This window comes from Pleurodeles waltl, chromosome 12 (genome assembly GCF_031143425.1).
Source record: "Pleurodeles waltl isolate 20211129_DDA chromosome 12, aPleWal1.hap1.20221129, whole genome shotgun sequence".
NCBI lineage: Eukaryota > Metazoa > Chordata > Amphibia > Caudata > Salamandridae > Pleurodeles > Pleurodeles waltl.
In genome coordinates this window covers 245,489,993-245,517,410 of record NC_090451.1, presented here as the reverse complement: position 1 = coordinate 245,517,410, position 27,418 = coordinate 245,489,993, and the positions used below count along the sequence as shown (strand labels likewise).

General features: G+C 45.0%; 1 protein-coding gene across 1 annotated transcript in view; it reads right to left on the bottom strand.

The window, feature by feature from the left end:
• The window catches only part of DPY19L3 (dpy-19 like C-mannosyltransferase 3), a 482,898-nt gene that overhangs the window by 375,725 nt on the left and 79,755 nt on the right, over positions 1–27,418 (bottom strand). The window contains exon 3 of the mRNA XM_069217640.1: positions 3,297–3,421. Coding sequence (XP_069073741.1) covers positions 3,297–3,421 — 125 coding nt within the window. The remainder of the gene's footprint in view (positions 1–3,296; positions 3,422–27,418) is intronic.

Sequence of the window (27,418 nt, the reverse complement as noted above, 5' to 3'; positions counted from 1 at the left end):
TGCACAAGCACATTGCGAGGTCTAAAAGCAATAACAACAAAGGAGTGTCGGCAATTGGATATCTGATCCAAATTGGGATGTAGAATAATGGCATTGAGCTGTACCCTTACTCATGTCATCTTAAAACACTGTATATGTTCACGAGTTAGAGATATGTTGCGGATCTAGTTGAGGTTCATGACAATAGATGAGCATTATGACAGGAGAGACAATACATTCAAAGTTAACATCCACCAATTTATGCTTCAGTTGCAGAGGGTGCAATCCTATGCCCGTGTGTGTATCACAGGAACTGCAGATACTTGGGATAACTTCTGTTTGTTATGGGGATATAACACTGAGGGCATCGGCATGGATTGAGGTTCAGGGTGGGAGAAATCAAAAGTCGGAATTCGAGTGATGTTAGATATATCAGAAATACTGGGTAGACACCAATATACATACAGTTTACAGTTGCTGACATCTACACATACAGTGACCGAAGTTAGGTATAGATATAGAAATATAATGCAGTTGTCTTGGAATGCAAGAGGCCTTAATAAACCTCATAAGTACAGCATTAATTCAAGAAACTTACTTAGATCCCAAAGTTTCTACACATATTACCAAGAAATGAGATAAGAATATGTATTTTGCCTCATACAGTACATAATCACCAGGGGTATGTATACTGATACGGAAGTCTCTAGACTTTAAGTTAATAGACAAATTCATAGACACAGAAAACAGGTGATGGGAACAATTATACTCATTAACACACACAGCCCTAATACAGACCATCCAGAGTTCTTAAAGTGATTTGAGCATTTGTAGAAAATGAAAAACCAGAACCATACTATGGGGTGGAGATATAAATTTAACTTCAAACTGCAGGTTAGACAGGACCCAAACAGAGATAACTCAACCTTCCCAGGTATACACCCGGTTGACACGTCTGGAGAGCAAAGGGCAGTGAGGAGTGGGCATACGCACTCTACTTCTTGCTGCATGATTCCATGTCCCATATTGATCACTACATAGCTATGTCAGAAACCCCTGGGTAACTGATAAATCTGCCTCACACACTCTTGTGCCACTCCCTAGTATTATTAGTTTTAATATACCCACATTGTTAGACCCAGTAGCACCAACTGGAGATTTCCAGTGAATGCACTATTAATTGCTGTATTCTGCAGCAAGATCCACTCTGCTATAATGTATTACTCTGAAATAAAGCCAAGATTGGTGACAACCTAGGCAACACTTTGGGAGGATTTCAAAGCCTATATGCAGTGAATAACTACATCAAACAAGCTGGCATTCTAAAAGATATACAGAATTATAGAAGTAGCACACATATCTTGAACAAGAAATATAAGTGACCATAAAACAGTACACAATTAAAGCAGGAAAAATGCTGACAGCAATTTATCAGAAGCTTACAGAGTTTTAGGAGGGTGCAATCAGAGAGATTGTGCTGCTAGGTAAATATCACCTGGTAAGAAACATGGAGAAAGGGAAAGACTAGGGACCTGATTTAGATCTTGGCGGTCACACCACCAAGCCACGTCAGAGGTGGACCCACGAAGACCGTCAAGACGCAGGTGTTCTGCCCGCTGTATTTAGATGTTAAAGCTCTGCAATCGGTGGACTTGCGGCAGGTCGTTGGAAGAGGGAGGACATTGCGGGACCCAATGGACAGCAGACAACTACAGTGGCTGTCAAATAGAGGTAAGTTAGACACAAACACACTCTACATTTGCCATATGTGTTCCCCTGCACAACACACGACACACCACAGACACACCATTATCCATTGCCATTCCATCACAACACGCACATGTCACAAACAAACATTGAGTTACATCCACGACACAACATGCATTCACCATTGACACTGCACCCACACGACACAACTACAACAACCAACACACCTACACACTCATCTACACAAACACACAAGCACAACTACACACATCACGAAAACAACAACCACACAGCACCACTCACCTGAATGTTACACGCAGCAACACAACACTCAACACCCACAACAAAATCACAGCCATATGCAGGAGGCACACATACTGACATAACCACAGAACCCACTCCAGCACCCTAATTCTCACCCAGCCAATCGCATACACACATACTGACTCACACACACCAGTCAGAGTACAACATGACAGGTACAGGTCCTCTGGTAATGTGTACACAAGGACACAGTTGACAGGTGTGAATGTACCGTCACTGTAGTGCCAGCATTTATTTGCTAATGAATGTTGGCACCACAATGACTGCTGTGTATGTGTTAGATATGTGTTGTGTACCAAAGTGTCCCCATTCGTGTCTGACCCACTTGTGTTCCCAACATGTGCATGTCACAGTAACCTTGGAAAATGACATGTATGTGTCTGCAGTGGTCCCAGCCTCGTGTGCAGTGCCCACCCAACGTACCCTGCGATGCGGAGCCCCTACCTTTGACTCCGGGGGCAGACGGGGTCGTGTTTTCTCCGTGCTGAAGAGAAACAGTGCTTAAATAATGATGTGATTCAGAGGCCCAGTTCCTCATCTCCAGCACTGGATTAAAGATTGGGCAGTGAACAACAACAAAGTTTAAATATATGCCACCCTACAACATCCCAATGCAAGGATTAAAGACACATGGCACAGCTTACATTCAAATGTTACTGCTAAACAAGTGTAACAGACAGATTAGCTGAGAGGGATGCAAGTGGAGAACATATGCTGAAACAGACCCAACAACTACTAAACAACAGAGAACGTAGTCTGAATGCCTGCATGCTACATAGAGGTGAGAAAACATGAGGTAATGGGAATGCGCTGCACAAAAACTGGAAACGACTAGACCCTACCAGACATATGTAGGCAAATGTGGAGCGAAGACAAAAAATATATATGCTTTCGGATCCACCTACACCAAAACTGGCCATACTCTGAGGTGCACAAGTGTGCAGGCCACAACAATAAGATTGGATACATGATTACACACATTTTGGCACAGAAAGGTAAGGTGAACTGTGATATCTAAGCTCAATTTCACCCTCTACATTGTTGCAAAAGTTTGTGCATTCTTGGTTTGTATTTTGCTGTTTTATATGATGGGAAATAATTTAACTAACAAAGATATACATATATATATATATATATATATATATATATATATATATATATATATATTACATATAATCATTGTCAATGTATTTACTCACCATAATACACTTTCCGAATCCACACAATTGCATAAAATATCTTAGAATACCAACTTTAAGGAACAAAACTAAATAAATTAGACCTACCTTAATACTGGAAAACCACAGATCGTTTTCATGTAGAGTTGCAACATAAAAGTAAGTAAACAGTGCAACTGAAATAGCAGCAATTCCACCAAATATCAAAGACAGGATCTCCCTTACTACAAAACCTGTGTAGACATATATAATGAGAATGACCATAAGTATTTGCTGTCAAACAATGGTGATGCTATATTTAATAACATTAACATCTGACAGTCTGGAAAGCTTAAACATTAAACACAGATACGTCTGATAACAATGGAACATATATGTTAATCTCAGCAGTGAAGAACCATCAAATATATATGTGTGTGTGTGTGTGTGTGTGTGTGTGTTGGTGTTTTTACTGCACAAAATGCAATGGTATGAAAACCCATATTTGACAAGAAACAATGAAATATGGGAAGTATTTTACGGTTGCCAGTGATATACGAATTTCATTATCATTGGAATAGCCCCAAACTACTCCACAGAGCTTTATCTCTGTCAGGAATATGCAGCAAGGAGGACCATATTAGGCACATTTATTTACATTATATTGCACACAAAAAATGCACAGTATGTGTGACATTCTCTGGCAGTACTTTCATCCATTTTACATAGAAACAACCTTTTTGGTGAACACAGCAAATTATTTGGCCAATTATGGAGCAAATACATTAAATTCATAAATATGGGGTAAACACTGCTGCAACAGAATCCCCTGATTTCAATGACCCTAACAGTTACCAGTTTTTTATTAACAATTTACTCAAAAAAGGTAAACAAATCCTAAACATTCTAGTTCCAATCAGAGACCATTGGCAGCTGAACTTTGATAAAAACACCCTTTTCACACTACATGCTGAAAAATAATATGTAATATACAAATAAAAAACATCACAGGTTCCACAAGTAATCTGGTCCTTTATTGTAATATTGGAGTTCTGATGACAATTACAAACCACTTGACCTTTATTCTTGTGATTTATGATTTCATCAAAACCCCTTTATGGAAATTCACTGAAAACAAAACAAAGGCTAAAGTAACGTTATAGTTAGGTGAATTTCGCAGTGACAACATTAACATGCTGATCTAAAGAAATAAACACAGAAATTCACCAGTTATAGTTACCAGCACTAACTATAGTGTGTGCCCCGCCATGTGCTACTTATGACCTAACATACATCACTCATGACATGTTCTATGACAATGATATCTCAAAAGACATCACTGATGACATCATTCAAAAAATGTGCTAGTTTGTTTTACAGTTTAGACAGTGACAAGTAACTACCATATTAAGTCTAAGTAATTTTGTACATCGCTGAGGACAAGTATAGAACACGTTATAAATGCTGCATTCAACAATAGCTCTATGTGCAAGTGACAGTTGACTTGTATTCATTATACTCAATGCAATGTTTTGGTTCCACAGACAAAGAATCCAACAGAAAAAAGCCGTCTTGAGTATTCAGACAGAATTGTGTCAACATGAACATTTCTACATTACATAGAAGAGTGTGTACACCAGGTACTAACCTATATATGCATACTTGTTTTGCTTCAGAAGATGGGCTATCTGCGAAGTTTTCACCACAGTATGATGGGTGTAGGTAGTATGATCTTTAGCACCTTCAGATCTTGGTTATTTTAAGGAAATAGTGCCTTCTTTGACAACAGAATGTATACTGTTGCTAGTTGTTTCTTTTCAATACTCTGTGGTGTATTTCTCCTGAGACTTTCACTGTTTAGAAACAATGTGGTTCAGAATGAGCTCTCTCCACAGAGTAAACATTGAATACAGTTCTCTACTAATAGCAACTTAATTTCTTAATGTAGATTTGGTGAATGTCAGGGGTTTGATACAGATAAAAGCTGTCTGTACTAGGACAGTTGTTGTGGAATTTACACTCACTATTTTGTGATTCTCTGAATAGTTCTATGCAGATTGAACACCATACTCTGCGAACTGCCTGAATATATGTAATTTCTTATTAATGTGAATTATGCTAAATGTAATACCATAGCAAATTATACAGGGGTGTTAACCAAGCTTGTATGATGTCATCAATGATATCATTTGAGATGTCATCAGTGATGTCACAGAACATGTCATGAGCAATGTCATGTAAGGTCATAAGCAGTGCATGGCGGGAGCACAAGTTATAGTTAGTGCTGCTAACTATAACTGCTGAATTTATGTGGTTTTGTTTTACCTCAAAACATTAATGTTGTCACTGAGAAACACACACACACACATATATATATATATATATATATATATATATATATATATATATATATATGTGACCTAGTTTCCATAGGAAAAGTGTTTTTTGTTTCGCCAATAACATTGGCACAGTTTGAAAAATATTCCTCGAAATTTTATAAACTAGTACGCCACTCACTTCAGCTTCTTGGTTGGAAGTTTTGGGGTGATTTGTCAAGCAGGGGCTGACCCAAAAAAGGGGGAGTCTCAAAACAAGTTTTCCCCATGCAACTTCCCATGGAAATTTTAGGCACAATTACAGCCGGAACCACTGGCTTGGAATTACACCAGACCTGGCAGAAAGCTCGATCTTGGTCAAGAAAGCTGTTTTTCGTAATTTGGTGTAAATCTCTTCAATAGTTTCAGAGATATTAAAAGAAAAACAGATTAGGATATCTAGGGACGCGGAACCTAGACAGATCTGACAGTCCCTGTGCTGATATCTGATTGGCTGTCAAAACTTCAACCAGGAAGTGTTAGCAGCCATTGTGGGACTCAGACTCAGCCGAGTCCCAAAAACACGTATAAATAAAGAAAAGGAGGCAGGGTATCAATCAATCAATAGTTTATTCGGTCCAGATTTGGACCATTTGAGAAGTTAAAAGTGATCATACGTACAAAAAGATAAAAGCCATAAACCATCGCATAATAAAAAAGACATTGGCAATTAATTTAAAAAAAAGAAAAAGTTCATAAAACTACATAAAAAGTTTCATAGATAATTAAGACAAGACTCTCAAAATAGTCTCTGAATCTTACCCTATGCAAGACGCTAGATGCTAAACTAATACTAATAAATTGGTAAAAGCATAAAAACCATTCTAAAACGGGTTTATACATAAAATAAGACATAAAAATTACATATAATAGCTCCTGTTAGCAAAAGCTAGAGGTCAACCAGTGAAGAAAAATGCCATAAGTTAATCAGTTCTATTGAATACGTTGATCAACTAAATTGCATCAACTTATAAAATTATATATGCTGAGGAGCTATAAGTCACTTCAATTGGGGTAGCCCGCTAGACAGCATGCTCGGGGCTACAGTCTTATATCCTCGATAGGTCGCACTAATCGTTTTATTTAAAATCCCAGACTAATATAACAGGGTGCTAGTTCGCTAACTTCTAGACCGTTCTTCGACCGGTGGATTAAGATCTGTAGTGATCCTACTGCGGATTTTCCATGCTGCTGCCAAATATTTAGAAACAGAACTCACTATCAGCATGGAAGTGTCATATTTGCATATTCTATATACACTGTTACGGTTTTGTGTTGGCAGTGTTTTGCACAGAGGGATTATCCACTTCCCGCGAGGGCATTTGTACAGAGGACAGAAAAATAGGACATGCTCAGAAGTTTCCTTGCATAGATGGCAGTTTATGCATTTGTCAGATAAAGAACTATTGGTCGACCAGCAAGCCGTGAAGCTGTTGACTGCCAATGTTCCATATCTGAACTGAAGTAATAAGGAGCGAGCACGGGCTGGGATAGGGAGATCCAGGAAGCTTTCAGGCAGAGGTTCGTGCTTAACCAGCATAAATACCCTGACCTCCTAGCTTTGGTGCTGTGGGATAAAAATGTTTTTTTTTGTTTTTTTTTATTTCACCACGAAATTGCGGCAAAATTGAAAATGAAAACAAACAAGCACAGTCTCTCGCGCTTGCTTTTAAATCAGCCACCGGTTGGGCTACGTCTGGAGGACATTTGCATATGTAAGTTAGTGGGAGGGGGCACATGCACCCTCCATCCTTGCACTTGTCTCTGCCCCGAGGACCACCACCTCCCTGGGGCTTTAATGAGAAATAGAGAGGGCTGCATGGCCCCCCTCCTTACACTTAAAAAAGCTCAGCAGACCACCACCTCCCCCGGGAATTAAGAATATATAGCAGGGAGGCTGAGCGGAACCCCCTTCACAGGTTCTAGACAGCTCCTGGGACCACCAGCACCCTGGGGATTATACAGCAAATAACAGGGGGACCATACGGACCTCCCCTCCTTGGCCTTTGAGGACCGTCGGGAACACCACCTCTCCGGGGCTGGCCCTGTGCAAACTAAAGCAGGGGTGCCACATGACAGCCTTCTTGGAGCCACTAAAGGCCCTAGGGACCGCTACAACCCAGGTCCAGCTCCCTATCTCCTGAGGTGCCCACCCTCAGGATATAGCAGTTTGCTTTTGCTTGACAGGAGCTTTGACAGCTCTCAACAAGGGAGATCAAACTGAAGGACCGCTTCCAGCGGGAGCAGGAAAACTGATTACAATATCTTGCTGTCAAGAGGGCAAGAAAATAGATGAAATTAAAGGATTTCTCCGGCACGCAGGGAGCAGATTTTTAGATGCTCCTTTTGTGCAGGAGTAATGACAGCTCTCTCTGGATGCAGGGAGTCGGTAGAGATCCTCAGGAGTCTTTGGGCGCTTGCCCAGGAGAAAACAAGTGTGTTTTCTCTGTAGTGTCACCTTAAAAAGTCAGATGGAATCCTTGATGGACGTTTTTGCTTCACTGCTTTTTCAAACACAATATTTTATGTAGTGTCTGTGACAAGTGGGTTCTTTCTTGTCTTCTACTGTGGAGACCAGAGCTTGTCCTTCTAATGTGTTAACGACTATGAGTAGGCAAAATGACCCAGAAGCCTGCCCGTTTGGCCCCATAACACAGATACATTGGTGGTATGCAACTTCTTCCTGCCTTTTTTTAGGATGAGGTAAAGCTTACCATAATGCCCCCTCAGCACATTTCCCGCCGATTTCGAATTGGCAGTCCTAATGCAGAGGAATATAAGTACGTCTCCACCAAACAAAGAAGCGCTTACTACATATAATTAAGAGGAACTAAACTGGAGATTCAACTCTTAGTAGTCTTGTCATCTTCTCTACACGTGGATTCATGTTATCACACTTTCACATAAATATAACTTCATTTTAACCTTTGTGTTTTTTCCAATTAAAAAAAAATATGCAGAAGAGAAAACCACGGCACATTGCAGATATGTGAAAGTTTTGCTTTATTCTTCTAGAATGTATCTGGATGGAAATGACAACTGGCCCAATAGGACATCTTGGGCACAGTATCAGAAGGCAAATGCAATTCTCATGTTCGGAAAAACAAACAGCTGACACGTGTTTCGTCAAGGTTGACTTTTTCAAGGCTGTGAACACATACAAATGTAACGCGTCAATCCCAGATGTTTCTAATGTATGCAAAAATTGCAGTATCTAACAAGAAACAATCTTGTGAGTGAGTGGAGAGGCCCAAAATTGCAGATGGTTAACATGTCATATTTGTGCCGTAACAGTGAGCATGCCTGTTTCGTGACGTCTATGAGAATTGGAAATATTGCTATAGTGATTGTGTCAAAGGTATTAGACCAAGAGTGCCAATCAGGACATGCCATAGTAAGCGACAGCATAATTATGAAGCGAGAGAATCCCAGTACTTGTGCTGTGCGAAAAGTTGAAGGAAGGATCCGTGTAGGAAAGAGATTATGAGAAAGAGAATTAATAGTGGTCAAGAGGGAAAAGAAAAAAGAGAAGAAAAGAGAAAAAAGAGAGAAGAAGAAAGGGATGTGCGCATACGGGGCAATGTAAAAAATAAAACAGAGCATACCTCCAAAGCATGGAAGTACCCAAAGGTGTTCCAAAATTCCAATGAACCGCTAGTATATTAGAGGATGATACGCCGAATGATGGAAGGAGTACCTGAAGACCATGATAAGCCTACATGTGAAAGAGGGAATTAAACAGGCATAAAAAAACGCAGGTCCAAACTAATAACAACAAAAGTAGGGGAAACGAGGATAGGGACAGTTAGGGTGCAGCTAGGTCTAAACCCCGAGAAAAAGCCAAGATGGAGATAGGTAGGTAGCATGTCAATCCCCTCCAGGATAAGAAAATGTGTTAAAATGACACACACACACACACACACACACACACACACACACACACACACACACACACACACACACACACACACACACACACACACACACACACACACACACACACACACACACACACACACACACACACACACACACACACACACACACTAAAGGTGAAGGCCTCCATTTTTTAATTTGAGCTCTTGCAGGAGTATCGTGGGAGGCTTGTGAACCCAAATGCCAAAATACACAATTATTTTCTAGCCTTAATTTCTTCAAAAACTAGTGAACAGATTTACATCAAATCACAAAAAGCACAATCTGTTGACTAAGATCTGGCTTCCTGGCGAATTTGGTGCAATTCCGTTCAGCGGTTTTTGCTGTAGCCTTTGTAGGAAGCTGGCCCAGTGGGTTTTGGACACCTATTGTGTTTACACCTCATACTGGGTCCAGCCAACCCTGATTACATAGTGTTATATTGTTCTAGAGTAGCTCTGGCAAGCAGCTAAGACTTATCTAGAAGGCTTGTGAAACACTTGCAATACCACAGTAGTCACTCAGTAACTTATCTCATATGAAAGGAACCACAAAGTGTTGCAACAATAAAGGTACTTTATAATAGGCACACCAAACTAGACTACCATTGGTATACCTCCCTCTGGAGGTATGAACACACAAAATATATACTGGTAAGTACTCAGAAAATGCATTAATTAGCAAGGGCCCTTATGGGGGGGCCAAACCATATACTAAAAAATGGAATGCAAAAGGGTGTCCCCCACCAGAGTGTATGGAGTAGTTATACAAGGCCTGGAACCCCAAAAGGTAAGTACCAAGAAGAACCCCAGCAGCCGGGTGCAGAAAGGTAAGTTACCCGGTCTTCCAATTGGCTAACATGGGGACGTCATGATTGGAGAAATGCAGAACCAGGGCCAGGCTGGTGAAACCCAAGGGCGGATTCCGGGCAAGGAGGACCTTCAAAAGACGGGGACAAAGTCCAGTCCACGCAGGAGTGTCCAGATGGGGGGCAGGAGTCAATGCCCACCCTTCTGTAGCTAAAGATCCTGGTCGACAGTGATGGATGAAGTCCAGTCGCCCGGTCCAGAAGCTGCAGAGGAGTCTCTGAAGTCACCTACGAGCTGTAACTCACCGGTCACTGGATTGCAGACGGGTCAGTGGTCAGGAGGACCATGAAAAAGCACAGGCAAATGCAAAATGAACTGTTGCAAGTTTTGCAGAGCTGTTGAGACCCAGCAAGGTCCTAGGGACTCGACTCCTGTAGGGGAGTCCGAGCTCAATCTCAGGATGCAACAGAGCCAGAAGAAGCAGTCAGAGCCCCCACAAGAAACCCACGGGCAGCAGGCACAGTAAGTCACAGTGAGGCCCAGTCTGCAAACTTGAAGAGGAGTCACATGTTGCTGGAACTGCAGAGAGGAGGCTGTCCTTGCAGAGGTGGAGTGCTGGGGCCTGCAGCTACTTGGAGCTGAAGATCCCTCGGAGCACGAGTCAACAAGACTTGGTTGGTGCAACAGTCGTGGTGCACAGGGATTCTGGCCCAGTGGCAGATACAAGGACTCACTGTCTCCCACGTTGGACAGAAGGCAGAGAGGACCCAGGGGGTCCCTCAGAACCGCCACCTGTGTTGGAGCATCTTCACAGATCCGACGGACAGATGATCCCACCTGCCGGATGTCGTTGCCTTAGGTGCCTGTGGATGCAGGGAAGTGACTCCTTCACTCCAAGGGATATTCCTTCTTGCTTCCTGGTGCAGTCAAAGTCTTGCCGACCCCAGAGGATGCACAGCCTTGGAGATGTTGCAGAATGCTGACAGAAACCGCGGAAACAATATTGCAAGGAGACGTCTTCTCAGGCGGTGCAGTCTTGTGGGGTTCCTGGATAGCCCAGCAGCGGTTCCAGAGGCCGGGAGCTGAAGATGTCTTTGCAGAGAGTCCCTGGCAGAGTCTTGCATGACGAATCTGGGGCCCACCCTCAAGGGAGTCGCTAACTAACCCACAAAGGGGGTTTGGGCCCTCTCTGGGGTGACCACCTATCAGGAGGGGTCACTGATGTCAGCTACCTGGCCTGCCCACTCAGATGCTCCCAGAGGCGTCTGCACATCTTGGTTTCAAGATGGCAGAACCAAGTGGCCACCTGGAGGAGCTCTGGGCACTACCCTAAGGGTGGAGATGGACAGAGACTCCCCTTTCCTTTGTGTGTTTTGTGCCAGAGTGGGGACCAGTGTTCCCTGAACTGGTGTAAACCGGATTATGCAAGGAGGGCACCAAATGTGCACTTCACTCAGTCCAGTGGCACAGGGAGGCTACCACTCCCCATCCCTGTAACACCTATTTCCAAAGGAAAGGAGGTTGCACCCCTCTCCTACAGGAAATCATTTGACCTGTTGTCCCCTGCTCAAGCTGGTCAAGCAGCAGGAGGGTGGAATCGTGTCTGGGGCGCTTCTGCAGAGCGGGCTGCCCGCAGAACCTGGAAGACTGGTAGGAGCAGAACTAGGGGAATTCCTCTAGGAACCCCCAGGGTGCATGTAATCATGCCACCAATACTGGAATCAGTATTGGGGTATGATTCTAACATGTTTGATACCAAACATGCCCAGGTTGAGAGTTCCCATTATGTAGCTGGACTACAGGTAGTGAGTGACCAGAGGCCAGTACATAGATAAAATGGCTTCCTCTCACTTAGGAAGTCCAGGGAATTGGAAATGGAGTTCAAAGGGGTAACTCTGCTCATGCAGGGGTGCCCACACACACAGGGACCTGCACCCTGCCCTTTGGGCTGAAAGGGCCTACCATAGGGGTGACATACAGTGACCAGGTGTAGTGACCAGCAGTGAAAGGGTGCATGCACCTTTTCTTGCAGGCTGTAAATTGCAGGCCTGCAGACACAGTTTGCATGGGGTACCTTGGGTGGCATAATACATGCGGCAGCCCATGGTAGGCCCCTGGAGTACAAATGCCCTGGTTACCTAAGTACCATTTACCAAGGATTTACAGGGGTACACCAGTATTCCCAATTGTGGGGTGTATGAAGTACAAAAAGGACCAAATTTGGCAGAGAGCACACAATCACTGGGGTCCTGGTTAGCAGGGTCCCAGAGAAAACAGTCTAAGCACACTGACATCAGGCAAAAATGGGGAGAACCATGCCAGAAAGAGAGGACTTTCCTACAGCCTTGTCTAAAGAAGTCTGTGAAAAATGCATGGGAATTTTACGTTTTGGGACCCACTCACCCTTTTTTTTAAATCTTAGCCCCCACCAGACGGATTACACCGAAACTTTCCAGGAAGGGGCAGAGGTGGATTAACTTTTTTGTAAAGTTTTGTGAATATCAGACAAACAGGGGCAAAAGTATTAGCAAACCCAAAAAAGCTTTTTCAATGGAAAAGCACCCCTAACTGTAACTACATACTGTCAACTGCCAGAAATAGATGGATAAATAGACAGACAGAACTTGCCATATAATTTGATCCTGCACAGTGATTTGTAGGGTGGCGTCATGATGATGAAATCCATGTCTAACAGGCAACCGTGTTTTTGTGTAACTGCATTTTGCACAACAAAAGCACTGATAGATAGATAAATGTAATCCATTTCCCTTGGTGGTTTAGCTACACCAGTTCTGAGTTATAATCCACAACAGTAGCCTCCACTGACAAGGCAGTCACTCTTACGGGAACATATTCGATGCGTGTGCTTTAGTGGGAGAATGCATTACTTTTGTGCTAATTTAAAACAACAACACGTCACTCGTGCGTGAAATCAACAGACCGTGATAAAACACTCAAGTGAAATCATCATATGTCAAAATTATCTTGTAATATCCCGAATTCACTAAACATCCTTCCAATGCTTTTTAAAGATATTTCAGAGACTTTCAATTATTCTAATAAACACTTTTTTCATTTATTTAAACTATTTACGGAACCATCATCCCATTTTTTTTTATAAAGACTGGAGAGGTACTATAAAGTTACTTTAATTCACTATTTGAATTTGTCATAAAAGAATTACTTCACAAAATTGTCAATACAGTGTCCTTATAAAAAACACGATTAGTCCCTAACAGACTTGTTGTGCTTTAACTGTTTTTACCAAAACCTCGTGCACAACATACGATCACCACGGAGAAAATGCATCTACAATCACTGTAATGTATCCCTAGTCTATAAAGACAAAGAATTAAACTGCCCTTTGTCATACTGTTTTATTGTTTCATATACCACACCCTTGCGATGAACAAACACAAATAAAATGCATGGTTCGGACTTCCCCCCCTTTTATGCACATCCGTTTTAGTATTTAGATTAAGCAATATAAAGCTCTAGTGGGCAATTCTGACAATGACAGTCATAAAATAGTCCATTAAATTAAATGATCATTCCTCAATGAGATTTATCCGTATAGTGCATAGACTAAAGGTGGCAGGCCTTGTCCGCAACCGGAATTACTGCTCTGTCGTTTATTCCATGCGAACAGCCTTGTTTTAGCATATAAATGGGGTTTTGGGGGGAGTCAGGCATGCCTGGTCTCCCCCCGGGCTTATCGGGCTGGTGGAGCTGGCCACAAGGGGACCGGGTATTTGATTGGTTAAGGGACAGGAAGGGGTGGTAGCCTGGGGGTCACTATAAAAGGTGTGGGTTGGGCTTGGGCGGCCTCTTTGGCCGTAGTCACACCCAGGAGGCGGTACTCGGGCAGTTTTTTGGGCGTTTTTAGGCCGGAGTTGGTAAATAGGAAAAAGTGTTATTTGGTTGCCATGGAGATTAATCCAGTGGTTCAGGCATTGAAGGTTTTGCAGGAGGCTGGGAGGGAAGATTTGATAAGGGAAGGGGTTTTAGAACAAGCGTGGGTGGGCTTGAAGAGACCGAAGAGGCCTTCTTCTGACAGGGTTTCAGCTGCCGTTTTGGCCTGTAAATCCCCTGTAACAAGCCCTAAGAAAGGCAAGAAATTTAAAGTTAAAAGTGTGGCAGGGCGGAAAGTTTCGTTTTCACCGGACCACGGAAGTGAGGAGCCAAGGGTTAGCAATGAGGGCGGCTTACCTGGAATAGGGGCGGCGAGGAGGGGCGAGGCGAGTAATGCACGTCGTTATGGTGGTTTTTTGGTGCGGAGGGTGGCAGCCAAGGGTAGAGGCGCCCGTGTGGTCGGCGATGGCTCTGCGGCGGGGAAAACGGTTGGGCGCGGCTCTCGCGCGCGTTCTGGGACTGGAGCTGGGAGGCTGAGGGGCGCGATGCGCACCCGCGGCCAGAAGGGGGCGGGTGCGGCACGCGCGAGCTTGGCAAAAGGCGCGCGTGCGCACCAGGTTCTCTCACCTCGAGCCCCACTCGCCGTAGAAAGCGAGTGGGAGCAGGAGGGGCTGCCTTTTGAGGAAGGACAGTTAGGAGGGGCAGCCAAGATGGCCGCGCCCTCCGATTTGAAGGATTTAAGCGTCGGAGAGGGGAATTTGATGAATTTCGGAGTCGAGGAAGAGAATTTCCCGTCAGGTGAAGGTAGCCATATGTTTATGGCTACGCGAGATAATAAGGCTGTAATAGTCATAGATTCCGAGGAGGAAGGTGAGGTTTTAGAGCTGCAGGTTGAGGAAGGGAGTGGCATTGGTGGGCATTTTGAAAGGGGTTTCTTAGTGCCTAGTGGGGGGGGGAGTCGGCAGACTTCCAATATACTTTGTCAGGTGGGGCTTGGGGTGCAAGAGTGGGAGGTGGAGGATCATTCAATTTTAGGGCAGGAGGGCGGGGTTTTTCCCGGAAGGATCAAGGTAGGATTTCACAGGGTAGCATTTGTGGCGCAGCATTGGAATATGGGGGTGCAGGGTCAGCGCAGTTGGGTCAGAAAGTTTTGGGTCACGAACAAAGGGCGTACCTTTCCGAGTGTGCGGCCCCTCATGTTTCAAGCGGACATGGGGTGTTAATAGAGCACCAGCGGTCTGGACGGTCGGCTGGAGGTCCTGTTTCGGTGGGGGTCAGGGCACCTCCGGGACGCCGAACAGAAGGGAGGGCGCAATCCGGAGCGGTTCGCCTGACGGCGAGGGAGGTCACACCTATGGAAGTCAGATCGGTCGAGTCGAATGCCAGAGGTTCGGAGTCTAGGTCTTATAGCCGGAGCGCTATGTTGACTGGTGAGGAAGAAGAGGAGTTGGACTATGATGAAGATGTTGAACAAGTCGAAGCTCCTCAAGGGTCAACGAGTGGGCAGGCGTTCCGGGGCGAGCGGCTGTCTCGTCGAGATGTGGCGGCAAATTTATCTAGAGGTGAGGGTTGTGTATTGGGGGGTACCAGGTCTGGGCTTCGAGTTTCAACAAACGTGGATGTAGCAATTCAGGCGGGTGGAGAAGGAATAGAGAGCAAAGTGGGGGATCCCATGAGTGCGCAGGAAGAATCAGGTAAGGTTGGGGTGGATCAGGTGATTGCGGGACAGAGTAGTAGCATTAGTCAAGGTTTGGGAAAGGGAAAGAGATTACCGTATATGGGAGTGTCGATGCCTTTGGGGGCGCATCTCACTCTAAGTTTGAAAGAAAAAATTTGGAAAGGGGAGTTTGTGGATGTGTTTAAGTTACTTCATAGAGAAGTTCAGGCTAAAGAGGGTTCTAAGGAGGAGGAGTGGGAATTAGCTCGGAGACCTAAAGTTCCCACGACAATTGAGAATTGGACGTCAGCTTTCTTGATTTATGCCAGTGTTCTGTGCGAGCGTTTCCCGGATTGCTCGGTGGCGCTTTTGAAATACATGGACGTGGTGAGAAGGGCACAGATGGATTATGGTGGATTTGGCTGGTTCCGTTATGACGAGGAATTTAGGGCAAGGAAAGCGGTCTACCCAGAAAAGGCTTGGGGTGAAATTGATAATGAATTGTGGATGCAGTGGTTGAGAACTGCTCGGACTGCCCCAGCAACGCATACGGCGAGCGGTTTACCGGTTCAGTATCGGCCCTTTCAGAGCCGTCCCACCCATTTTGGGGTGGGATCTGGGCAACGGGGACAATTGCCACATAATGGGGCCTGCTGGTCATTCAACAGTGGGATGTGTACAAGGCAACAATGTAAATTTAGGCATGATTGTTCCAATTGTGGGGGCAGGCCTCCGGTGTTTTGGAGGATTCATTTGGGCTGGACAAGGGGTACAGGGTAGAGGAGTGGACAGGGGAAGAGGGCAATTCCAGCAGTTGGCAGGAAAAGGGCCCTACTCCCATTAATATAGAGGTTGTTACGCATAGGTTACAATTTTATCCACGTTCGGAGGATGCAAAAGTTTTGGTTCGTGGTTTCAGGGACGGATTTAAGCTATGTTACCAAGGTCCGAGGATGAGGAGATGGGCCAACAATTTGAAGTCCGCAAGGCAATTCCCCGATGTTGTTAGGGCTAAAATTAAAAAGGAAGTGGAGTTGGGTAGGATTGCAGGCCCCTTTTTCAGCTGGCCATTGCCGAATTTGATCATTTCCCCTCTAGGAGTGGTGCCAAAAAAGCAGAAAGGCGAGTTTCGTCTTATCCATCATTTGTCTTGGCCGGCGGGTGCGTCGGTGAATGATTTCATCGCCACGGAGGACTCAGTGGTGCATTATGCATCGGTTGATTATGCTATTGCTTTGGTGAGGAAGTGTGGCCGGGGCGCTGAAATGGCTAAGTCAGATATTCAGTCGGCTTTCCGGCTTTTGCCAGTGCACCCAGAGGATTTTTCTTTATTGGGTTTGCAATTTGAGGACGCAATTTTTGTGGATAGGATGCTACCTATGGGATGTTCTGTATCTTGTTCTCTTTTTGAAATGTTTAGCACTTTTTTGCAATGGATTTTACAGTACAGGGGTGGAGTGAAGTTTGTTACCCACTACCTGGACGATTTTCTGTTCATTGGGACACCTCAGTCTAGTGAGTGTGGTCAGGCGTTGGAGACCTTTGAGTGTCTTATGGCAGAGTTCGGGGTCCCGTTGGCTCAGGACAAAACTGAGGGGCCATCCACCTGCTTAAGCTTTCTCGGAATTGAGCTTGATTCGGTTAAACTGGAAGTTCGTTTGCCCCAGGAAAAGGTTCAGCAATTGATTTCCTTATTGGAAGAGGCGGTAAAAAGGCCAAAAATTGAGCTACGGCAAGCGCAGAGTGTTTTAGGACATTTGAATTTTGCATGCAAAGTGGTTAGAGTTGGTAGAGCTTTTTGCAGGCGCTTAGGTTTTGCAATGAAAGGGGCAGTTTTGCCACACCAGCACATTCGGCTTCGGGCAAGTGTCAAAGAGGACTTGAGGATTTGGATCAGTTTTCTGGAACAGTTTAATGGAGTTAGCATGTTGGTTGATGAAATGGATTGGCAGTGGCAGATACAGATATTTTCAGATGCGGCAGGAGCGCATGGTTTTGGCCTCTTTTGGGATGGACATTGGGCGGCTGAGAGTTGGCCCTTGACTTGGAAAAAAGCGAAACATAGCATCGCTTTCTTGGAATTTTTCCCTTTGGTGGTGGCTTTGTCGGTTTGGGGTTCACATTTGGCAAATCGCAATGTTGTTTTCAATGTGGATAATCAGTCAGTGGTACATTTGGTGAATTCCCAGAGGGCGAAAGACGAGAAGGTTTTGAGGCTGTTGAGAGTTTTCTTGTTGAAATGTTTGCAATGGAATGTGATGTTTAAGGCGAAGTATGTTCCTGGTGTGAATAACGATATTGCGGATGCACTGTCTCGTTTCCAGTGGCAGAGGTTCCGTGGTCTTGCGCCGGGAGCGGATGTACAGAAGACGGTGGTTCCCAGGGAGTTGTGGGATTTAGGAGAGTGAGGATGTTGCAGCTGGTCCAGCAATCGATAGCTCCATCTACACGGAAGAGTTACGAGCAGGCCTGGTTGGAGTTTTTAAGGTCAGGCGCGGTGAGACGGGTTGGGGGTAGAGAAGTTTTTATGCAAAGGAGGGAGGACGCTGTTCATTTTATTATGCACCAAATAGAGTTGGGGTTATCGGCGGTGACTATTTCAGGTAAGTTGTCGGGATATCATTTTTTGGTAAGTATTTTTGGGGGTATGATCCGGTGGAAGGGGAGCTTTGCAGACGTTTGATTGCGGGGTGGGCTAGGGAGGGGGGGGCGAGGAGGGATGGGAGGAGACCTATTACGTCAGATTTGCTTCAAGAGTTGTTGGGAGTTTTTAGTGGAGGTTTGTTTTTCACCTTGGGAATGTCATTTGTTATCTCTTTGCATGTCTTGGCTTTTTCATGGAGCATTTAGGGTTTCGGAGCTCTTGGGAATCAAGGGTCGTGATGGAATTTTGCAGTCTGATGTGCAGGTAAGGAGCGGGGCGGTGGTGGTTTGGTTACGAGCATCAAAAAATGATCGGTTGGGGAGGGGACAAGAGGTATTTTTGAAGGGTACAGGTCTGGCTACTTGCCCGGTTGGGCTTTGGATGTCATTCGCACGAAGATTATCGGAGTCATCGAGGTTTGTATTCCTGCATGAGGATGGTTTGCTTTTGACGGCTTACCAACTTCTGGCAGTCATGAGACGGGCTTTGGGGTGGCTGGGGATGGATTATTGGTACTATGGGACACATTCCTTCCGAATCGGAGCGGCTACAGAAGCAAGGACGGTAGGTAAATCAGATGTGGCAATAATGAATTTAGGGCGTTGGAAATCACAATGTTTTAAGCGTTATGTCCGCCAATTTAGATGAGTATTGGTTTGGGTTTTTTTGCAGGGGATAGTTTTCAGTTGAGGTTTTTGTTATGGTTATTTCGGTTAATGTTAATGTTATGTGCATTCCAGTTCGGTGTTTTTTATTTCTCTTTTCCATTGTTCTTTCATAGGTTGTGTTGCTGGTCCTGAGGGATGCTGTATCGTTTGGATCGTGGGGCACTCTTTTGTGCGATGGGCAGAGAAACAGGCGGCGTCTAGGCATTTTGGGAAGCAGTTGGGTGTAGATGGGTCAAGGATTAAGGTCAGTTGGGTGGGTAAGAGCGGTATGAGGTGGGGAGAGCTCTTGTCAGTTCTATCTCGTAGGATGGAGAAGGGGGTTTGTCCGGATCTTTTAGCAATTCATTTGGGGGAAAATGACTTAGTTTCCTTATCAGGTATTGGTTTGTTAAAAGCAATGAAAATGGATTTGTTAAGAATTAAAGAGCGTTGGGCTGGCACTCATATTGTATGGACTTGTTTGGTACCTCGCAGGTTTTGGAGAGGAGCATATTCGGTAGCAGGTATCGAGAGGCAGAGGAGGAAGGTAAACAGAGAGATGAGGAATTTCTGTCACGAAAAGGGAATTTCGATATTGTGGCATGATAATTTGGTGGCTACGGAATTGGCTTTATTCAGACAGGACGGGGTGCATTTGTCTTTTTTGGGGAATGAGGTGTATTTATTTGAATTGAGAATGCTCATTGCAGATTTATTGGGTGAGAAGTTGTGGGATCGTTAATTCGGGGTCTGGGTGGGTGGGGGCAGGAAAACACTGGGCGGTTTTCCTGCGTGGCGGGGGATTTGCACATAAAGCCGTTGGGGGGGAGGGGAGGAGGCGGAAGTTTGAGGTCAGGGAGGTTGTAGCAAGGGTCACAAGGGAGGAAAGGGAAGGGAAATACAGAAGGGGGGCAGGAAGACAGATGGGAAAGGTTTTGATTAAGGGTTTACTGGGAAGGGGAAGTTTAGTGGGGGGGAGGGGTTAGGAGAAAACTTTGTCTAGTGAGGTTATAGTTTTGTAAGGCTTGTTGCCAAGGTTAATTGTTTCACTGGACCTGTTCTATTAAAGCGGCCTTTTATCCCTTAGAGCGGTGTCGCGTGGTCTGTTCCTCATTTTCAGCCCGATGGGGTTTTGGGGGGAGTCAGGCATGCCTGGTCTCCCCCCGGGCTTATCGGGCTGGTGGAGCTGGCCACAAGGGGACCGGGTATTTGATTGGTTAAGGGACAGGAAGGGGTGGTAGCCTGGGGGTCACTATAAAAGGTGTGGGTTGGGCTTGGGCGGCCTCTTTGGCCGTAGTCACACCCAGGAGGCGGTACTCGGGCAGTTTTTTGGCCCACCCACCCTCCCTCGTTTTGTTTCAAGTTTTGGGTTTTTTGCCTTGTTTGATTTTTGTTGATGTCAAGGTTTTTCTTTTTTAGCTTAAAGAGACAGAGTTACCAGTTTTGGGCTTAATCAGGCTTTAAGAGGACAGGTAATTGCTTTGCACTTTGGTGGTAGGTTTGTTGTTTATTGAAAATAGGCTGCCGCTGGTAGACAGGTCTGGTGGGGGCGGGGGATTTGCACATAAAGCCGTTGGGGGGGAGGGGAGGAGGCGGAAGTTTGAGGTCAGGGAGGTTGTAGCAAGGGTCACAAGGGAGGAAAGGGAAGGGAAATACAGAAGGGGGGCAGGAAGACAGATGGGAAAGGTTTTGATTAAGGGTTTACTGGGAAGGGGAAGTTTAGTGGGGGGGAGGGGTTAGGAGAAAACTTTGTCTAGTGAGGTTATAGTTTTGTAAGGCTTGTTGCCAAGGTTAATTGTTTCACTGGACCTGTTCTATTAAAGCGGCCTTTTATCCCTTAGAGCGGTGTCGCGTGGTCTGTTCCTCATTTTCAGCCCGATAGGGGACACGTCATTTTCTCTTTTCGATGTAGGAGATCATGCCTGAGGCAGATTATACAGTATTCTTAAAGTTGGCGACTGGAACTTGCTTCTTACATCTTAATTGTAATACCTTACTCTCCAAGGATTTTAACTACAGCGCCTGAACATCAGGCCTCAGTGCACCTTCCCACAGAGATCCAGATGTCAGGAGACGCAGTGTAGCAGGACATGCCATTGGTACCGTCGAATACAGTAAACTGCCTCCTGCCATACCGGAAAACATGGCGCTCCCCAACCCAGCCTGAAACGCCCCTGGACGCTTATCCGAGGTGTGGTGCTGCGGGCTGGAACACACTGGGACACTCGAATGACCTGGAAGACTGGGCTTCTTCCATCTTGGATTGGGCACTGAGCAGTCCTGTTCCCACCTACCAGATGAACACGCTACTCCCACAACTTCAGGAGATCTGTCTCTGATCTACAGACTGTAGAATAAAATGCACGAGGCGAAAACACACCGCTCTGATAACAACACAGAGTAAAGCTTTGAGATGGTAAATTACACATTTAGGCAAGAACGTTACTATAATTCCCACATTAGCAACCAACTCAGTGCCTGGCTCAAAAGCTTCCAATCGTTTTTTTAACAGCTGGCCAGAAACAGTCATCCTCAAAGGAAGACGACACCGCTATGACGGCTGTAACATTAGGCACGTTAATGATGGAACTGATGGAAATAAAGTCAACTATCAATGCAGATGAGACTAAGGAACTGAAATTCCTCCATACGGAAATTACAGTTTTCCGACTGCAGAGAAATGGGTCTGAAAGGCGACTTGCCTTTGAAGCTATGGTGCTGAACACCCCCAACTAGGTTAAAGACCTCTGGTACCTTCAAAAACGGATTATAGAAATCAAGGACAGCAGCAGACTAAAAAACTGTATGAAGTTCCAGAAAAGAGGATGACATGTTGGGTTTCCTGTCTACTTTCCTTTTTCAAAATGAGGTCGCTGGGATCCATTATAAAATGCCTTCTCGGCATATCAGATCATTTAATCAGGCAAGTGTCCATTCAACTACAAAGGCACACAGTTTCAATTGCAGGAAATTTTTCCTCAAGAATAACATTCCAAGAAAAATGTAGATTTTCCTAGTATGTTATGACAGAAAGTCTTAACTTTATTAAAGACACAGAGGCGAGTATTATGCTTCTCTAACTTGCTTTAATCAGAATAGCAGCAGTCAAGAAATACAACTCCCACAAGGCCTGAAAGAAAAGAAGCCAATGGGAGCAAAAACACGTAATCAACGACACACCAATCACAATAGCAGGGGACATGTAATCACTAAGCTTGACTGCGACCAGCCCTCTTTCTTGATGCGAGAAGGCTAGTGAGTACGAGAAAATAACGGAAAAATAGTTAAAATTATTGGAACTGCTAAAGTCAATGAACAAATGTCTTGAATCAGATCGAGGCAGAAACGTAGTGAAGGAGACATCCGGCCGAAAGCTGCGAAGCTGTCGCGGGAAGAATCCGTTATTCCAGCGGAGATATAAGTATCTGACAGAACCATCCTTCGATTAGATGGAGGACTGAGCTGGATTGGAGGTTGCTGCAAGGGAGGGAAAAAACAAGACAAAATCAGCAATATTATCTTGTTGAGGTGGGATAATACTCGCCTCCGTGTCTTTAATAAAATTAAGACTTTCCGTCATAACATACTAGGAAAATCTACATTTTATGTCAAGTACGGAGGCACCTATTATGCTGTTTTAAAGCATATTAATCACCACTGACGTAGTAGTATGGACTGGCTTACAATAGAATGTCCTAAAAACATTGTCACTGGACCAATCAGCCGATCTCAGAATGTCCTCTAACCTGGATCCAACCCAAAAAGCCTTGGAAGCCATGGCCCCTCTACCTGAATGAGCTCCAAAAGCGGAGGTATCTATACCCGCTAAGGACATTACCCAACGAACCCATCTGGCCAGAGTCGCTGAAGAAACCAGATTATGGGGTTTCTGGAAAGAAATGAGTAGTTGAGGGGACGAGGATGTTCTGAGATCAGCCGTACGTTCTTCATAACATTTGAGACATTGTCTCACACACAATCTGGGTTGGTCTGGGAAATACGGATAAAAAACTGTACGTAAATTAGTCTTGGTACGTCTGTTAACAGAGAACAAGACCCCGTGGGGGCAAACTGTCGAGAAGTAACATCTAGTGCTCTAATATCCGATAAACGCTTAATGGAAACTAAGCAAAGTAACATGGTAAGTTTCGCTGAAAGGATCTTTAAAAACAAGTCAGAGTTATCCTGCCAGGACAAAAACAAATTCAAAACTACATTAACATCCCACAACTTTGAATATTTAGGCAAAGGAGGAATGGAACATTTTACTCCCTTTAAGAGACGGCAAATTAGAGGGTGTTCCCCCGCAGGTTTTCCGTTGACATAGGCGTGGTGCATAGAAATAGCAAACCTATACAAATTAATTGTCCTAAAGGTCTTACCTGCACTAGCTTGAGCCGCTAAGAAATTAACTATATAGTTTACATCTGCTGAAATTGGATCGAGGTCCCTTCCCAAACACCTGCTTGACCAAAGAAACCACGCGGAAGAGTATGCTTTCCTGGTGCCGGGAGCCCAGGCCTTATTGATGAAGTCAACAGCTTCCTCCGAAATTGGGATGCTAGATGAGGAAGTCCTGAATTCTTCCAGCCCAAGAGGGTAAGAGTTTTGTTGAGTACTAAGGGATGAGGATTCCCCAAGGGATCCAGCAGAAGGGAAGGAAACAGAGGAAGAAGGATGGGAAAGTCGATAGCCAATTCCAAAAGAGGGGGAAACCAGATCTGCAACTGCCAAAATGGCACCACTAGGACCACCGTCGCCTTCTGCCGCCTGACCTGAGCCAGAACCCTGGTATCATTATAAATGGAGGAAAAGCATAATTGATCATCTGTGACCAATCCTGAAGAAAAGCATCAGAGGCTAAGGCCGAAGGATCCAGACGCCAACTGAAAAAGAGAGGTAACTGGGGTTGAGGCAAGAGGCAAAGAGGTCTATACCAAAGGGGTCCCATTTGTGGAGGATGGACTGAAAAACCGAGGGATGAAGCTTCCAGTCGCTGTAATCCCTGAGGAAACGAGAGTGCCAATCTGCCGTTTGATTGAGGAAACCTGGGAGATATTCCGCAGAGAGAGATATCTTGTTGCGCAGACAATATTCCCAGAGACTTTTTGCTAGGTCGGCTAATGGTTTTGATTTGGTTCCTCCCAGATGGTTTATGTAACGAACAGCCAAAATATTGTCCATCCGGAGGAGGATGGTACACTGCACCTTGTCTTTTGCCAGGCTCTTTATCGCAAAGGAGCCCGCAAGCATCTCTAAATAATTGATGTGCAATTTGGACTCCCTTAACGACCATGTACCGCCAGTCGAGACTGGACCACAACGGGTGCCCCAACCCGTCAGACTTGCATCAGACTCTAATACAAGATCTGGGGCTGATGGAAAGATAGCTCTGCAGTTCCAGGCATCTAAATGGTCCATCCACCACTGGAGTTCTAGGCGGGACTCTTGATCTAGGGAGATCAGCGCCGAGTAGGCCAGCCCTCTCCGGAGATGACGAATCTTCAGTCGTTGGAGTGCACGATAATGCAAAGGACCGGGGAAGATTGCCTGAATTGAAGAGGCCAAAAGGCCCACAATCCTGGCCAGAGATCTCAGCGAAATTTTAGATTTGCAAAGAATCCGCAAGGTCTCCGATTTGATGGAGTGTACTTTCTTTTGAGGAAAATGGAGAGTGGAAGAAGAAGAGTCTATTTCGAACCCTAGGAATTCTATCCTATGAGAAGGAATAGGGCTCGACTTTTCTTTGTTGACTAGAAAACCCAACTGGGAGAGAAGGGAACAAGTTACTTGTAAATGGGATTGAAGAGTGTCGCGATTCTGATGTAAGATCAGGATATCGTCCAAATAAATCAGAAGTCTGATGCCTAAAGACCTGAGATGCGCTGTCACCGGTTTTAACAGCTTTGTGAAGCACCAAGGTGCTGACGATAAGCCGAATGGAAGGGAAGAAAACTGGTAAGTCTGACCCAGCCATTGAAACTGGAAGTATTTGCGATGGCTTGAGTGAAAGGGAACTGAAAGGTACGCATCTTGAAGATCTAGACGTACCATAAAATCTAAGGGAAGAAGAATGTCCCGTAAATGGAGAATCGTCTCCATTTTTAAATGCCGATACACGACAAATTGATTGAAAGTTTTTAGATTTATGACTGGTCTGAACTTTTTGTTCTTCTTTTGCACCAGAAAGAGTGAGCTGAGGAACCCGGAAGGATCCGGAGACGACGGTTAAATGGCCTGCTTTGAGAGGAGAGAACAGACCTCCTCTGAAACAAGAAGAGACATCTCTGCTGAGAATTTTAGAGGTGGAGGAAGACAGACCTGGTGAGGATCTGAATAAAACTCTATTCGGTAACCTTGGACAGCACTTAGAACCCATGGATCGGTAGTCATAGATTGCCAAAGCGAAGCCGACCCCCTATTGGAGGAGGGCCAGAGATAGGGCTTACCTTGGGTGTTTTTGCCGGATGTGAAACTACGCTGTCCACGACCTCTGAACCCCCTGCTTCTTTGGGGGTAAAACTGAGGTTTGTAGGATTGGTATCCATAGCTGGAATAAGTGGAGCCTCTGGATCCCTGAGGATGCACGGACCGGCCAGTAAAGCGGCCCCTGCCTGTACCGGCCCTGGTGAAAACCCACTGGTTGAACACTTTTTTGATGTTCTGTTGCGCTTTATGAATGAATGAAAAGGTCGAAACGAACTTTCCCAAATCCTTAATAAATGACTCCCCGAAGAGACGACCTTCAGCTTTTACCCCCGGATCCATGGAGGCTAGATTGGATAATTTTGGGTCCAGCTTAAGTACTAACCCTTTCCTCCTCTCATGGGTAATGGCAGCGTTGGCATTACCCGACAGACAGAAAGCCCTTTGAGTCCACAGAGAAAGTTCGGAAGGGTCAATGTCGGCATTTTCCATTTTGGCTGACTCTGCCAGGTCCAAAATCCGAGCCAGAGGACCCACTAAATCCAGAAGTTTGTCCTAGCCATTTGACCAGGCTTTGTCCACCCCTTTGCGGGGATCCTTCCGAAATTTAGAGAAAAAAGTTAACAAGGGTTGGTCAATCACCGGTGTCGTAGTAATACTGGAAAAAAGGGAGGGTCTGGGACACTCCGATCTCAGTTTGGCTCTCGTTTGTTTGTCCAGGGGAAGTCTGAGCCTGGAAGCACTATATTGACCCACATGTGCCGCAGGGGTCCATTCCGTAGAATTAGGGTGATGGAGGAACGAAGGGTCAAACATGGGGTTACCTTCTGAGTCCAGGATCACCTTTGCTGAAAAAGGATCAGTAGCCTCCAACTTAGGCTTCTTTGGGGGAGAAGCTTGAGACAGCGAACCCCAGAAATCAGAATCATCATCACCATCATCAATGTCTCCGACATCATCATCAGTGTCTGATATGTGTGATATCACGATCTATTTTGGCGCTGAAATATTTTTAGTCTTCCCTCCTGGGAAAGAGGCCTGGGAGGAATTTCATCCTCGGTCATTTGTGAAGAAACTTCACTAATCAGAAAAGCGCCATCTGATGGTTTCTCAATAGACAAATCCTTCTGTTTTCTTTTTCTGCTATCCCCTGCAGATTGGGCCATAAAGGGTTTGTACACCATAGTTTGCACAGAATTTTCAATTTTTTCAGACATTTTATTCATTGTGGCTGAAACAGCCTTGGTCACAGCCTCATTAATAAAGGCTCCAATGTCTTTATTTTCTGAAAACCCAGCAAAAGAATCTTGCCTGTCCATGTTAAGTATCCGTAGGGAAAAAAAAAAAAAATCAAGAAAACAAGTATGAAAAATAGGGAGAGACGAAAACCCCAGCTGAAAGGGTTAATTCTAAAGGCAGAGAGTGCCCAAACTCTCAACACGCCCCCAGAGGCGTGGCCGAATGTATTAGTAAAGTGAAATCCAGAAAAGAAGAAATGCCCGTAACCTGAAGCCGAATGAAGTGCAGCGCGATGACAGGAAAGTCACACGGAGGTGAGAAGAGCTTTGTCTAGCCGGTAGAGCAACTCCGACTGACAGCTGAGGGAGAACGGAAGCCGCTCGAGCTGAGCGCGACTGTTAGAACCTTTCTGAGGCAGCAAAAGCTGCCTCAGACGCGCGTGAGCGCGGCGTTCACACGGGCATGAAATAATGTAAAAACAAAGACCCACGGAAGCTTTGGGTGTCAGGAAACCGCAATGTGAAAAGTAAATAATGAATTAAGAACAAGCGGCACACTAATTACACCAAATAAAAACAAATACAGTATTCGATAACATAGCAAAGAGGAGTGAAATAAAGTCGTCACTTATCTTGACTGCGAGCAGCAAGAAAGAGGGCTGGTCGCAGTCAAGCTTAGTGATTACAT